General features: G+C 45.5%; 1 protein-coding gene across 1 annotated transcript in view; it reads left to right on the top strand.

The window, feature by feature from the left end:
- The first annotated feature begins 6,121 nt into the window (after positions 1 to 6,121).
- Positions 6,122 to 14,921, top strand: part of GSS (glutathione synthetase) — a 25,787-nt gene continuing 16,987 nt past the window's right edge. Inside the window, exons 1-3 of the mRNA XM_018569080.1 lie at positions 6,122 to 6,191; positions 10,697 to 10,832; positions 12,745 to 12,890. Of these exons, the coding sequence (XP_018424582.1) occupies positions 10,704 to 10,832; positions 12,745 to 12,890 (275 nt within the window). The 5' untranslated portion in view covers positions 6,122 to 6,191; positions 10,697 to 10,703. The remainder of the gene's footprint in view (positions 6,192 to 10,696; positions 10,833 to 12,744; positions 12,891 to 14,921) is intronic.

The following is a 14,921-nucleotide window of genomic DNA, read 5'->3' as shown; positions in this document are numbered from 1 at the left end:
CACTGGGCGGAGCCATTGGTGGAATACACTGCTCACTACACTCGGCCCAACCGCCTCCTCCGTGGATCAATCATTTCGCCCTGAGCCGAATTAATGAGCTCGAAGATAGCAGCCATCAGATTACAGCCTCATTAGCTTGTCCGCCCCTGTGGCATGCCCGGCTGTGCTGACACGCCTCTCCTTTCTCCGGTCACTTCCAGGTCAGGGTCACCTAGCTAGCAACATGTGTGCATACATGCAGTAAGACACCATTTGAGGTAAGTATTTGGGTCTATATATGTATACAGTCTGTCATTTAAATTGTAATACAGCAAGCTTTGAAGAAGGGGGTTTGACCCCTGAAACGTGTTAGTTATTATCCACCGTCACATGCTGAAGGGTCTCTTCGTCTTCTCTGTTCTGTACTTGTGTCATTGACTATGGAATTGCTTGCGGATGTTATGTGGACTGAACATGTGAGTAGAATGGACGTCTGATTTATACATTTCGTTTTAATAAATAGTGTCACACAAGGAGAAGTCACTGTTTCTTTTATCTCTATTAAAGAACACATTTTAATATAAGTTTTTTGTGCCTGGAGTTCAGCTTTAAGCTTTTGAGGCTATTGCTTCCCTTGTAGCCCACCTATATGTCACCAGTGACAGACCGCCAGATTAAGGTGCTACTACTATCAGCCTGTCCACTATGAAATGCTAACTAGAACACCAAACCGAATCCCCCCTCCCTCTTCATATCCTCCTCTCAGCTGTCACACCTCACCTGTCGGCCTCTCTCTCCACCAATCCCTAAATCTCCCTCCATGATGTATTTCCATAGTTCTCATGGGTAACCTATGCAGCTTTGATCTCCTCGGATTATGCTGGTAAAGAACAGCACAGACAAAGTGTTGGCATCTTATCTAGCTCCTTTCTTTTTTTTCTATGCAGTGGGCTCTAAAATCTGACCTATAACGAGGGGCCTTATCTCTTATAAAAGCTTGGGGAGTAAATCAAGTCTATAGAACAACTGAGGGCTGAGGGCCACATGCCTGGCATAGCTGCACTGACATTCTGATGGTAGCCTGGCAAGTGCAAATGCCATACTGCTTTGTTCCGGACGGTGCAGGTGGTCTGCCACCAGTCTCTGGAAGCAGTGAGAACGCTGAAACACAAGCCTACTGGTAGACTGTATAAAGTATCACTATATCAAAGTATCAATGTATTGATATGTAGAAAAATAACATACAGTGGTACCTCGGCTCATATATGCTTCTGTTCGCAAACAATTCGGTTCGCGAACAGAAAGTTTGGCAAAATTTTGTTTCCGTTCGTGAACTCCGCATCGGGTGACGAACACAACTGCAGCCATCTTCCCTTCTCTGACAGTGGTCGTGGGTTCCTCTAGTCAAGATCGAAGTTTGATTAGGTTTGCGACCAATTCGTTTTGCGACCAGAATCGTGGAACAATTTAAATCCGTGAACAGAGGTACCACTGTATGTAGATTGGTCAGTAGTGCAGCGCTATAAGTCTCACTGTGTATTTAGACAGGAACCAGTGTATATGGAAAAGGCAGTAAATCTGCAAATTTATACAAACATGAATAAATATGTATATAAAATAAATTCAATTTTAAATCATAAGGAATGTGTTGCTATCTTCTTTACGCAATGTGTCAATAGTGATAGATATATGTGAGAGCACAGAGAAACAAAATAAACTAAATGAATCACTCTCCAAAGAGGCTGATATACTGTGTGAACTATGTGTTTAAGCTGAATGTATAAACGTATAATGGATGTGAATCCACCCACCATTATATATACAGTGCAACCAGGTAAATATGTAAAAAACAAAACAAAACGTTAGTGTTTAAACATGAAAATGGAATAAATTGTGTATAATATATGAACCATGTGTGATACAAAATATAACAAAAATTGGTATAAAGGAGCAAAGAAATGTCCAATGGTGTCCTAATCCTGGAGATACATAATTTACGCTGATGGAGAACTCAGGGGATATATCTCAGTTGGAGATGCTGAAGTAAGTTGTTTGTCAGAAGAAAAGAAGACCCCCGTAGGGAATGCACTCACCAGATACTGGAGAAACAAAAAGCCGTCTTTTTTCCGGGGAAAGGAGAAGGAGGTCAATATTCCATCCGTCTTTACCGATAAGATGTTGCGGTCTCTTCCCAGTCCTGATGTTTCAGCAAGGGAACCGTTACTTTAGCCGAAAAAAAAATATCCTGTATGGCTTCCAGGGATTATCACGGTTCTTGGTTTCAGAATGGGTGCAGGTACTAGAGAAACGAAATCCGTCTTAGCCATAGGAAAATTTCCTGTATGGCTTCCGGGAGTTATTCCAGTTCTTGGAATCGTAATAGGTGCTTAGATCCGGGAGAACAAGGGGAAAAAAAAAAAAAACCCCCACTGTATGTAGCTGGTAAAAAAGTGGACCTGTCATGCAAATTAAAACTTTACACAGGAAAGGAATGAGATTGCAGAGTACGTGCGCAGACCCAACCAGGAAGCGGCCCCAGTGATCTAGGCTGCCATATGTCACTGGATCTAGCACAGGTAGGTATAACACTGTGGAGGGAGTGTTTTCATGTAAGTATTACTAGGGACATAACTACAGATCACTGAGCCCTACAGCAAAAATGTGATTGTGGGGGCCCCCCTGACAACCTCTCCCTGAGCTGTGACTAACGACACCAAGATCCCAAAGCCTCATCTTGTGCATACATCAGCTTTCCTACACTGTAGACCAGGGGTGGGCAGCTCTGGCCCTCCAGCTGTGCTATAATTCCACTTTCCCAGGTGAATTTGGAATTTGGGAAAGTTTACCTTGGAATTGGCCCTTCAATTGGGGATTGGCCCTCCAATTTGACCCCCTCTCCACAACCCAACACCCCTCCCCCCGCTATACCTACTTTTGGGTGAACACTCCTTCTCTTCCACCGGTGCCGGTGCACTATCCGTACCCTGTTACACAGCAGTGCAGCCCTGCGCTCTGTATTTTTCATCTTGTGCGCAAAAGGCGAGCACTCTTCTTGAAGTACTTCTAGCCAAACGATAACAAGATAAAAATGAAAAGCCTAATAAAATATTTAAAATAACAAAACCAGCTTTTGATGTAACATTCAGAGATTCCCCCCAGAGTACTTTTACTGCTGCTAGAGGTCTTAAGTCTGATGACCAGTATCATTCAAGCCACTTCCTCTGAGCCCAGGTTGCCCTGGACCCGCCCACTTTCTGTGACTGGACAGAGAAAGGAGAAGTAGCACTGTGATGAGCTCATCTCATCTCTTTCCAATCTGCTCTCTCCTCCTTTCAGCATACTTCTTGTTAGTACATGCCCGGTAGGCCAATACCAGGTCGAATGTAGGTACTTGCACTGTTTGCATTTAAAAAAAATAAATGTAATGATGTATTAATAGTTACAGATCTGCATTATATTTGTGTCTTTTTTATCTGCCTAGAATTCAACATAAAAAAATACTGTCAATCTACTTCTCTGCAACAGTCCACCTGGCTTTTTCCAATTGTGATGCCTGGACTGCTGAAGCCATTCTGCATGCTGATCTCCGACAGGTCTTGTTGCCGCCCCTCTCATCAGCCTCATCACATCTGCTCTGTAATCAGTGCAGGGCCAGCGCTCGCGTGAGTATTACTGGATGTTAAAAAATGGCTTCACACAAAGTAGAAATGTTTTTATTTTTTATGTGGTTGTAGTTCAGCTTTAAATAAAAATGTAGACTCAGTAGGGGTCACATTGGACCTCTGCAGAGAGACCACTGTTTCCACACAGAGAGCAAGGCTCCCACTCTGCAGAGTGCTGGCAGGGGACAGGCTATTCCGCTCAGTCTGTGGCTGCTTTCTAAAGCAAATTAACAGATTTTCCGCTCCTTTTGTTTGGATGCACCTGGAAAGTATTGGCTGATTTAAAATAACATTTTAATTGGGTTTTAACGTTAATAAAAAGATTGTGCAAAAGATTTTACCAAGTTTAGCGGCCGGCCTAAAACACTTTATAAATGTGGCCTGCTGTCATTGTCACATACCATTCTGATGTGTTTTCCTACTGACATCTACTGGTCACATTTGGAATTGCACAAGGCCGATCATACACATAATTCTTACTTTGTTTATTCCATACTTCCTTTTTTAATTATTTTTTTTACCCCTCAGCCAGTGACTGTTCCCGGAAGGAGACATGGCAACTCTGGTCAGTGTCAATGCCACTTGCATTTGTATTGTTAATCACATAAAGCCGGTCACACACGTCTAGAAGCAATTGCTTGATTTTGTCACTATCACTATTGCATCATAGGGAATTAGTAGTAGTATTATAGAAAAAAGATGACATTGTATAAAAAGTAGGGATGGACCGATACCGATACTAGTATCGGTATCGGGGCTGATACCGAGTATTTGGGCAAGTACTCGTACTCGTCCAAATGCTCCGATACCTTCCCCTATACCGGAACTTCCGGTCAGTGGAAGATTTCCTCTGACCGGCAGTGCAGTAGGGGAACATGAAGCCAGCTTTCTGTGCAATCAGGAAGCTGGGCGGCGAAAAATGACCCGCCTCCGGGCTTCCTGATTGGCCAGGAAGCTGGCTCCATGCTGATTGGCCTTGAAGCCGACTCGATGATAATTGGCTAGGAAGCCGGTTTCCGGCTAAGCAAAATCAAAAGGCCAAGACAACATGGAGCCAGCTTCTCGGGCAATTAGATTGCCCGGGAAGCCGACTCCATGTCAGTGGAAGCACCGATACCGGTATCGACGAGTACCAAAAGCAAAGTATCGATCCTCGTACTCAATACCGAAAAACTGGTATCGGTGCATTCCTAATAGAAAGTATTATATAGAAAAAGTAGTATTAAACTTGTGTTCCAGGACAGCTCCAACTCTCTCAGCTCGGCTTCCCTGAACTTCCTGTCCAGTACAAGATCACAAGGCGCAGAGCAGTCTCCAGCAGCCATCCATCTACTAGCTTGGAGAAGGGAGGAAGAAGGAAGAGTGGGGAATGGCTTGCCTTGCTGTGCCTATGTGTTTGTGGAGACACACACTGCATACTAGCACACACAAGGTTGACTCCATAGGATCCTGCAAGGGAAAGGAGTCACCCTAAAACAGGAGATCAGAGCCTGTGCTCAGGAGACCAGCTGATTCTGCAGGAAACTAAAACTTTTAAACATCAAGGAGCAGCTTTCATTGTAAGTGATTTAATCAGCATTTGTAGCAGCTTAAAAAACTTTTTGGACTTTGACAACCCATCGATTTTCTTTCTCTAACTCAACTGATCAATATGTGACTGGGCCAAAATCTTTTTGATCAGGCTGATCACATAAGCAGATCAGCCTGTGGAGTCTGGGAGTCATGCCTGTGGCTGTCAGAGTCTTGCAATGCCTCAAGGGACTTGTAGTTCCACAACAGCTGGGGTGCAGAGGTTACCTGATTAGTAATCTATTCTAATTAGTCATTTCTCTATCGGTTTAGCCTCAGTCGATCGTTTGTGGCGGATTTTTCTTGATTTCTTCTGATCTTAAATCTGTGTTTGGAAAACCGATCGTCATTTTTTAATAAATCTTTTACATTGAAGCCGGACAGGTCGTAGTTGCGATCGCTATTACTGTGGGTGTTGCACCGTCCATTATTTTTGATTGAGGTTGCTTGTACCTAAATCGATCACAAATCGATGGGGACCTTTGAATGGAAAAAATGGAAGTGACTTTTATCCGGCATACAATTTGCGTTTAAATATGAAAACATCACTCAGATGTTCTTTGCTTCCCTGCTTAGAAATCGAACCTCAAAGACTAGCTACAGTCTGGGCGTGTGTGGCCGGTTTTCTGTCGAGAACGCCGACCCAGTCGAATTTGCCGACCTCACACTTCGGCTTAGGGCGACTATCAACTCCATGTCAACGCATAGGAGAATTCTCTCACACCCGATTGGCCGCCTGTCACGTTCTAGCCACACCCACCCAAGCAGATCGGGTCACGTTAGTGCACAGTCATGATGAAGAGAGCGTTTTCCCGAGCAACCAATCGGCTGTATGTCCTCTTGAACAGGATGAGTTCCAAGCCTCGTTTTCGCGACCAATCAGGAAAGGAGAATGGAGTTGAGTCCCCGCCCAGGTGTAGTGAGGCTGTGCATATGTGAGGACCGCTGCTGGGAGAGATCTGGAGAGCACAGAGAAGTCCGGTGAGTGATACAATGCACTGTACATTGTAATACAGCGGTGACACACAATGCACACACCTTCATAATGTTTTAGGCTGTGACTGCATGGCTTGGCCCTCTAACTTATGCAGACATCCAAAGCACTCAGTGCAACATTGATTATAAAAGTGGGAACTTGTTTGATACATTGTAATGGGGGTGATAATGGGTATTGCATGCTTTAGATTGTCACCTCTCTTGGTTGAATGGTTGTATTGCTGTTGGTGCCCAACCTGTGGCCCTTTAGCACTTCTGGAGGGCTCCTGCAGACAGTGCTCTTCTTTTTTTAACTACTAACCTAAAAGGGCACTACATCTGACATTCCCCAAACATTCAACGCAGGGGAATCTTCCAGGTTTGGGGTAGCATTTTACATGCAGACAGTATACAGTGCAAATTCACTTTATTGAAGCTGCCTGCATCCTAGCAACTAAGGGCCCTAGGTGACACCTGCTACCTAACGTCCTTCGTTGCTAGGGTGCAGGTGGCTGGAGCTACCTAGTGTCCTTCGTTGCTAGGACGCAGGCAGCTCCTTGCCTCCCAGGGTTCTTTGTTGTTATGATGCCAGTGACTCAAGACACCTAATGTCCTAGCAACCAGTAGGACACTTTTACTCTATACACTGTACGCATGTAAACATTAGCACAAACATTACATTACAGTATGTCTCTGACCACCCCCTGTAGCATGTCTCCAGTCTCTGACCAGCTCATGTAGCATGTCTGCGGCCTCTGACCACCTCCTGTAGCATGTCTGCGGTTTCTGACCACCTCCTGTAGCATGTCTGCGGTCTCTGACCACCTCCTGTAGCATGTCTGCGGTCTCTGACCACCTCCTGTAGCATGTCTGCGGTCTCTGACCACCTCCTGTAGCATCCACCTCCAGTAGCATGTCTGCGGTCTCTGACCACCTCCAGTAGCATGTCTGCGATCTCTGACCACCTCCTGTAGCATGTCTGCGGCTTCTGACCACCTCCTGTAGCATGTCTGCGGTCTCTGACCACCTCCTGTAGCATGTCTGCGGTCTCTGACCACCTCCTGTAGCATGTCTGCGGTCTCTGACCACCTCCTGTAGCATGTCTGCGGTCTCTGACCACCTCCTGTAGCATGTCTGCGGTCTCTGACCACCTCCTGTAGCATGTCTGCGGTCTCTGACCACCTCCTGTAGCATGTCTGCGGTCTCTGACCACCTCCTGTAGCATGTCTGCGGTCTCTGACCACCTCCTGTAGCATGTCTGCGGTCTCTGACCACCTCCTGTAGCATGTCTGCGGTCTCTGACCACCTCCTGTAGCATGTCTGCGGTCTCTGACCACCTCCTGTAGCATGTCTGCGGTCTCTGACCACCTCCTGTAGCATGTCTGCGGTCTCTGACCACCTCCTGTAGCATGTCTGCGGTTCCCGCCTGTCGCATGTCTGCGGCCTCTGACCACCTCCTGTAGCATGTCTGCGGCCTCTGACCACCTCCTGTAGCATGTCTGCGGCCTCTGACCACCTCCTGTAGCATGTCTGCGGCCTCTGACCACCTCCTGCAGCATGTCTGCAGTACACATCTAGCAGGAATGGTGGGAGCCCCTCATAATGGGCACAGCAGATGTACAGACCCAGGAACTCAGTACAGGGATGGTGGGAGCCCCTCATAATGGGCACAGCAGATGTACAGACCCAGGAGCTCAGTACAGGGATGGTGGGAGCCCCTAATAATGAGCACATCAGGTGTGCAGGATCAGGCAGCAGTGTTGTAAAAAAAAGTCCAGACCCTGCAGGAGTCTTGACAACCCCGAGGACACATGCTGCTAATCCGCAGCTATAACGTCATTGTCTTCCTTTTATGGAGTCTATGTAATCCCATCCCCCTCTCCCCTGTACACAGACAATCATAATGCTCTACCCTTCAAACCATGGCATATTTGGACTCTGATACCCCGTCACCCGCTAGATTGTTGCTTAGCGTTAAGCTGAAATACCAGTCCTGGATTATATAGTATTGTAAAAATGAATCTCTGCTCCAGCACAGTGCTATGCGAGTTAATGATTACTGAGACTTCGTAAAGCCCGACTCTTATTCATTCGTTTTCTTATCATGTGATACGGGAGCATCCATGACACTCAGTGTGCAAAGCAGGATGGACTTTCTAATAGAGAAAGAGCCGGTCCTTTATCTGCTAGGAGAGACTAGGAGAGACTTGCTTAATTTCCAGTCCCCTCACATTTCTATCTAGCCGATGAACATAGAACATGTCTCCAGTCTTATCTGGACATCTTGAAGAAAGATATCTTGGGGCTCATATGTTCCTCGGATATGTTCACGGCTCCATGTAGTGGCAGCAATGCCCTGCCAATGGCATGGGCCCATCTATACGCTGTGTAAACTCTTTATAAACCAGCCCCATAGTTTTCTAGACAATCAGGCTCTTCTCATACACTAACACTAACCATGCTGAGAGGATAGGAGAGCATCATGATAACCTCGTCAGTCTGCTGCTGTTCTTTCACTGTCTAGTCACAGGCTGGGGGCGAGGAGGTGACCAAGCTTTGTTGCACAACTGCAGTAGAAATAAGTCAGGTCACTATCGCAGCTGTTCTGTGTGTAAGGGCCCGTTCACACCAGATGCAGTGCTTAATTCTAGCCAGAACACACTGCCTCGCATTGCGCCCAGTGTTCTATCGAAAGCCCCCACTCATCGAAATCTCCAACTAGCTCACTTCCGGTGCTCAGAAAGACTGGAGCTCTGTACAGTTGCGGTGCGCATGCGCGCATAGCGTTTTCAGAGTATTTGTCGCGTTTGCCACCTGTTGAATATTGTTAAAATGCAGCTGTACAGAGCTCCGTCGGTCTTTGTGTTTTGCCGTCTGTTTGAAATCTCCAACTTGCAAGTACCGGGCAGTGAGGTAGTTGGAGATTTCGACGAGTTGGAGCTTTTCGATAGAACACCGGCCGCAATGTGAGGCAGTGCTTTCTGGCTAGAAACGGGCCGGAACGCACTGCATCTGGTGTCAACGGGCCCTCAGGATTGGATGGACAAAATGACAAATCCTCTGGCAGATAAATCCGCTCCTATATTTATAATTCAGCAAGATATTTAGCCGTGTGCCTCGGGGTCATATGCAATCTTGTGAACGGCAGTTTTGTGCTGAAAGGTTATGAAAACAATCGGTAATATTTTGCTTTCTGATATCGGCTATCGGCTTACTAAATAATTAAGGATCCGTGTGCCAAGCTTACATCAGAAATCCAAAAATGTCCATGTTCAGGGGAACATTTGGGAATTGGAGTCCCTGTTGGCTTGCATTCAATCTTTGGTTGTAGTTTCTATCACCTTCGTTGCCAAAGCTACACACATGGCCATTGTTTGATCCTTGCTCTAGGCAGCTTCAGAACTGCGGGCAAAAGTGTTCTTAACCCTTGCAGTGTGCTACTCACGCACTGCAAGGGTTAACTGCTCGTTTTTGTCTAGGTGCTAAAAAAAAAAGTTATGCTCGCCTGAACCGAAGAGCCGACAGGCTGCTACTTTAGTAAAGTGCCATTGACCACCAATGATTGTGAATTTATGTTGGGGTGGGGGGGTTGAGTAAAGTGCCATTGACCCACCAATGATTGTGAATTTATGTTGGGGGGGGTGAGTAAAGTGCCCTTAACCACCAATGATTGATCCTTTTTCTTTGTATAGTAAAAAAAAAATGAAAAACCCGTGGTTAATAAATACCACAAAAAAAAAATCGGTTTGAAAAAATGAAAGAGAATTCATTTAGATGCAGTGTTGCCTGACTTTGTGATTGTCAGTCAAACTATTACAGCGCTGACAAATGGCTGCTAATGAAGGTCTATTACAGACTAGTACCCAAGTGGTTAAAGACACTGACATTTCACCCATTTAATGCAAAGTGACAGGTTCTCTTGACAGAACTAATCGTGTCGTTTTCTATTCCGGGCCTTCCATCAGTTGCTTTACTTTAAACAATCCCGAGCTCTGCTCTTGTAGGGCAAAGCAACAGGTTCACTTTAATGCCCCTCTACCCAATAGCTCACACTCTTCCTTTCGTTCAGCTCAGCCCCCTCACAATACTGCTCTGGTAAGCAAAAACCAGGAGCAAAAAAAAAGTCCCGGGACTTCCAGGTATGGAAGAACATGTGACTTACTCTCATACCTGTAATTTGGGAGCCCTGGGCCTATCGCCAAGCACCAGCGCTGTCACATGGGGAGAGTCTATGGCCTAGTGTAAGCAATGACTTGAGTGACACATGTGGTAGCTTCTCCTGCTTTCAGCTGCCAATTGGAAAGGTGGGGAAATAAAGGAAAGGTACATGTGTGCTTTTGCTTTACCCTTCGCGGGAAAAGCGCAGGGTCACTTTAAGAGCACATGTTTTCGTTGAAATAGCACTGTCCAATCAAATGTGTTTTTAATGGAAATGTTCCCGTCTTATTGCCACGGACCATTCATTGCATTTCCACGTGTCTATATAAAATATATATTCTGTTCTGTTGCAGTTCCAAAATGTCTGCTTTGTGGGAGGACGTTTTCAGCAACACACAGCTGCTAGAGGAGGTGGTGCCCATCGCTGTGGATGCCGCCTTGCTGCATGGCATTATTATGAGGACAAAGGAGAGTCCAAATTCTTCTGATGTAAGTGACAACTGTACCCTGTGCAAGAGCAAATGCATATACTGATGTGAAAGTCATGTCTGTGCTCATAACATAGGGGTTGATTTATAAACAATTTGTAGGGCCATTCACCCTTTAAATATCTGTTGTCATTCACCCTGTGCAAATATATGCACAAACAAGTTTTCTTAGTCTTATCCTTTACAAGTGTAATTAAAAATAAATGTTCTGATTGTAATATTTATGGCCACTAGATGGCGATAAAGGAGCATAGGATATAGGTATTTATTTCTTATGCTCTTCAACTCCATCTAGTGGCCAGAATGTGATATTATGTAATATGTGATTTGTGCATATATTTGCACAGAATGAAAATTTACACATATTCAAAGGGTAAATGGCTCTGCAAATTGTTTATAAATCAACCCCAATGTGTATATGGACCTTTTTTATAACCAGTATTTCAAAGAATATTTTTATTTTGCAACTAAGTGACTCTAAAAAGGAGGGCTGGGCTGTGGTTGCTGTAGGTTGGGGTGGGTCAGGTCCAGGAAGTCAGGCAGCTGGTGTGCCTAAAAACAAATTACAACCAATGACTTTAAGTTCCCTAATCATCTTCCAGGACAGCAACCTGAGAGATGATTGGTTCCACCTTCTACAGGAAACACAATTAGTAAAACAGTTAAAAGCCGCTCCCCTTCCCCTCGTACCTCAGTTTAGATTGTGTTTCCTACCGTCCAGGACAACGTCACGTTTGTTCTTTTTCTTCCTGACCGGTTGGCCTTGAGGTCACGGATCCCCCTCTGTGCGGCTCTGCTGTTGAAGGTGTTTTCCCTCCCTTCTGGCCTTGCTGTAGAGCGGAGGGGTGTTTTTCCCTATGTTGTTTGAACAGGCCAGGATCTGGTTCCTTTCTTCCCTTAAAGGATCCACTCCTGAGGCCCCCAGGCCGGTGGGCCTGTCCTGCTTTCCCCTGCTTGATGTAGGGGAGCTGGTATTGGGGTTCCGTAGCGGTGTCCGGCATGCTGGAGCGGTGAATTGGGCGGGGAGTGGACTGAGAGGCACTTCCGGTGTGTTCCAAGCCTCGACTTGGAGCGCATGTCTTCACTTCTGGTCGCGGGTGATTTCCTCGCTTCCGTCGCGGCTGATAACCAATCATCTCTCAGGTTGCTGTCCTGGAAGATTCCTAGAAATACCGTTAAGTCTAACGGAACATTTTTGAGATTTTTTTGTTTTCACTGTAGGCATACAAGCAGTCCTGGGTTTTTGTTTTATTAGAAAACCCAACATGCTTTGCAAACTGAGTGTCTTTGGTACGCACTGCATTGAAGCGCAACTATACTTGCCTCCCCTCGCTTCTTCACCGGAGCCAACATCTTCACTCGTTCTTTTTCCCCAGTACGGGATCTTCGGCCACTTTGATTGGCCTGAGCCGGAGTAACGTAACTTCCGCACATGTGTACTGGAGGTGATTCATTCTGGAACTGGGAGGATTATGAACAGTCAGGCAATAAAGAGCCTGCCTTCTTGCAATGTTTTTATACAAATAATTTGAAAGGGTTAATTCAACTTTTCACAAAAATCAATTAACTCGCAACACCCTCCCACAACACTTTCCCGGCCCCCGCTGCAATGAGATGCTTACATTGCAATCTGCCGGTGCAATGGGCCACACACTTCAAAACTTCACTACACAGCCCCAGAAGCTTTGTAGCATCATCATACTGACCATGGAAAATGGTCACATGACCGTGATAACCAATAAGAAGGGATTCACTGCAACGCTGACCAATGACCACTTGCTATTGCCAGTGGTTGGGGAGAGGGGCAGGGAATAGAGTCGAGACACAAGTAACATGATCAGGACCTCGGATACAGATGAGTTTTTGATGATGGTTTTTAAATTATTTATACCGTTTTTGGTTTTCTTTATTAGGTTGTGAACTTTGCCCCCTTCACTCTGCTCCCTTCCCCGGTGCCCAGAACTCTCTTTGAACAAGCCAAGTCTGTACAGGAAGACTTCAATCTCCTGGTGGATCGGCTGAGCCAGAACCCCACATTCCTGGAACAGACCCTAGCAAGGTATATCAAATTCCTCCTACTTATAAATAAACATTATCGGATGGTTTGCGGGAGGCATACATCGGGTCATGAATGGGGTAAATGAGAATTTACTCAGCCCTTTTTCTGTTTAAAAGGTGCTTAAAATTTGTACATAGGTTATTTTGGTAATTCAGGTGAGCTTCTGTGCATTGCAACATTTCAAAAAAATAATACAGCATGTCTGCATTTCTCTGCCGCACCCTGTAACTGACCTAAAGGCAGCGTTGCAATGAGAACAGGGCATGTAGAAATCTGTTGCTTTCTGTCCTTGTGATTGTTGTAGATCGAATGCAGAGAAACACCGGTCAAAACACGTGGTGGATGTGCCCTAGTGTATCTAAGCTCAAAACATGTCATATATTGCAGCTTATCAATCCCTAGATTAGGTGGCTGCATTAGTTTTCTTTTTTTAGGCTAGACAGCTTGGCCTGTTTAAAGGAAGTTGAAAAATAACAGACTTACTGGTTGGATCACCAGGTGAAAATACAGGGGGGAAAAACAGCATTTAAGGGCTGATAAGATGCAATATATTCTATATATACATTCTTTCTTGTGGGTTTAGATACACGTAAAAGTGTAACACCTTAAACAGTACCAGTAACATAGCTAGTCAGGTTGAAAAGGGATACAAGTTTATCTAGTTTACATTTGTACACACTTTCATTGCATTGGTGGAGCTGGCAACATCAAATCCAACATCGTACATCCTGGCACTGTGTTATTAGTGACAACTCTATTCCCTCATGCTGACTAACATCTTGAATCGGTGCCGTACAAGTTCCCATTGCATTGTGGAATTTTTTTCCAATTTTTTTTTTTCTTCTTTTAATCCTTGTTCAGACCACGTCCTCTGAGACAGGCTGAGAGGACTGCGTGCTCACACACAGGCTAAAGCTGGCCTTGCACCGCTGGAGTCCAGCTGACCCGGCCGAAATTCGAGCATTGTGTGGGCCCGTTGGTACCTCTCTATTCATTTTTTTTTTTAACCGAGTTTTGCTGAAGGAGCCGGTCCGAAAATTGTCTCCTGTGAGGCTGAACGAGAGAAAAATTATAGCTCTGTGATAGCTCTGCGCTTGTCATAGTCTTGGAGACGCATTCAAAAAAGACATTGTATAAGAACGTACCAAGTGTGGTAACCTTCAACATTAAGTAACTGAAGTCAAAATACTAGGGAGGCACCAAAATTTCAGCTGCCGAAACATATCGGCCCAAAATGGCACTTTTGGAAAAATGCTGAAAGGGCCATTTTTCTGCCGAAATAGCGGTGCATCCCTGTTTCCTCTCCTCCCCGCTGGGCGCTGCTCTGTGACCCAGGGGGAAGGAGAAACTTGTCACAGGAAGCCGAGCAGTAGGGGGGAGCGTTGTGAGCGGCCGGCATCTCTCCTACCGGCACAGCTCAGCCTCCTGTGACAGATCAGTGTGGGATAGCTGCCTCCGCTCCCACACCGCTGCTCTCCTAATCTGTCACAGTAGGCTGAGCTCTCCTCCTGCCTCAGCCTCCTGGGACAGATCAGGAGAGCGGCGGTGTGGGGGCAGAGACAGCTGTCACATGAGGCCGGGCTGCAGTGCGGAGGAGGAGTCAGCTGTCAGATCGAGCTCTCTTCCCCGCACCGCTCGTTCAGCCTCCTCTGACAGCCGATCCAGGATGGAGAGCGGGTACAAACACTCAGCGATCAGTGATGGCTGAGTGTTTGTACATAGTTGAGGACATGGTATGTTTACTATATCCTCAATTATGAATGAATAGGAAGTCCTCTACATCACCTCCTGTTCATTCATAATTGTGGACATGGTAAACATACTATCTCCTCATGTTATGAATGAGCAGGAACACTCAGTATAGAGGATTCCTGTTCATTGATAACAGGGGCTGCAGAATAAGAGATTGAGGACTTCAATCTCTTTTTTTTTCTATCTTAAAAGGGAAATATCAGGGGTCTACTATTTCCCCGAAGCCCCCAACAGTAAAGTAAAAAAATATTTAATAAAAATAAAATATAAAGAAATTTC

Source organism: Nanorana parkeri, unplaced genomic scaffold, assembly GCF_000935625.1.
Source record: "Nanorana parkeri isolate BGI_ZX_2015 unplaced genomic scaffold, ASM93562v1 scaffold1284, whole genome shotgun sequence".
Lineage (NCBI taxonomy): Eukaryota > Metazoa > Chordata > Amphibia > Anura > Dicroglossidae > Nanorana > Nanorana parkeri.
This window is presented reverse-complemented; position numbering and strand designations above follow the sequence as displayed.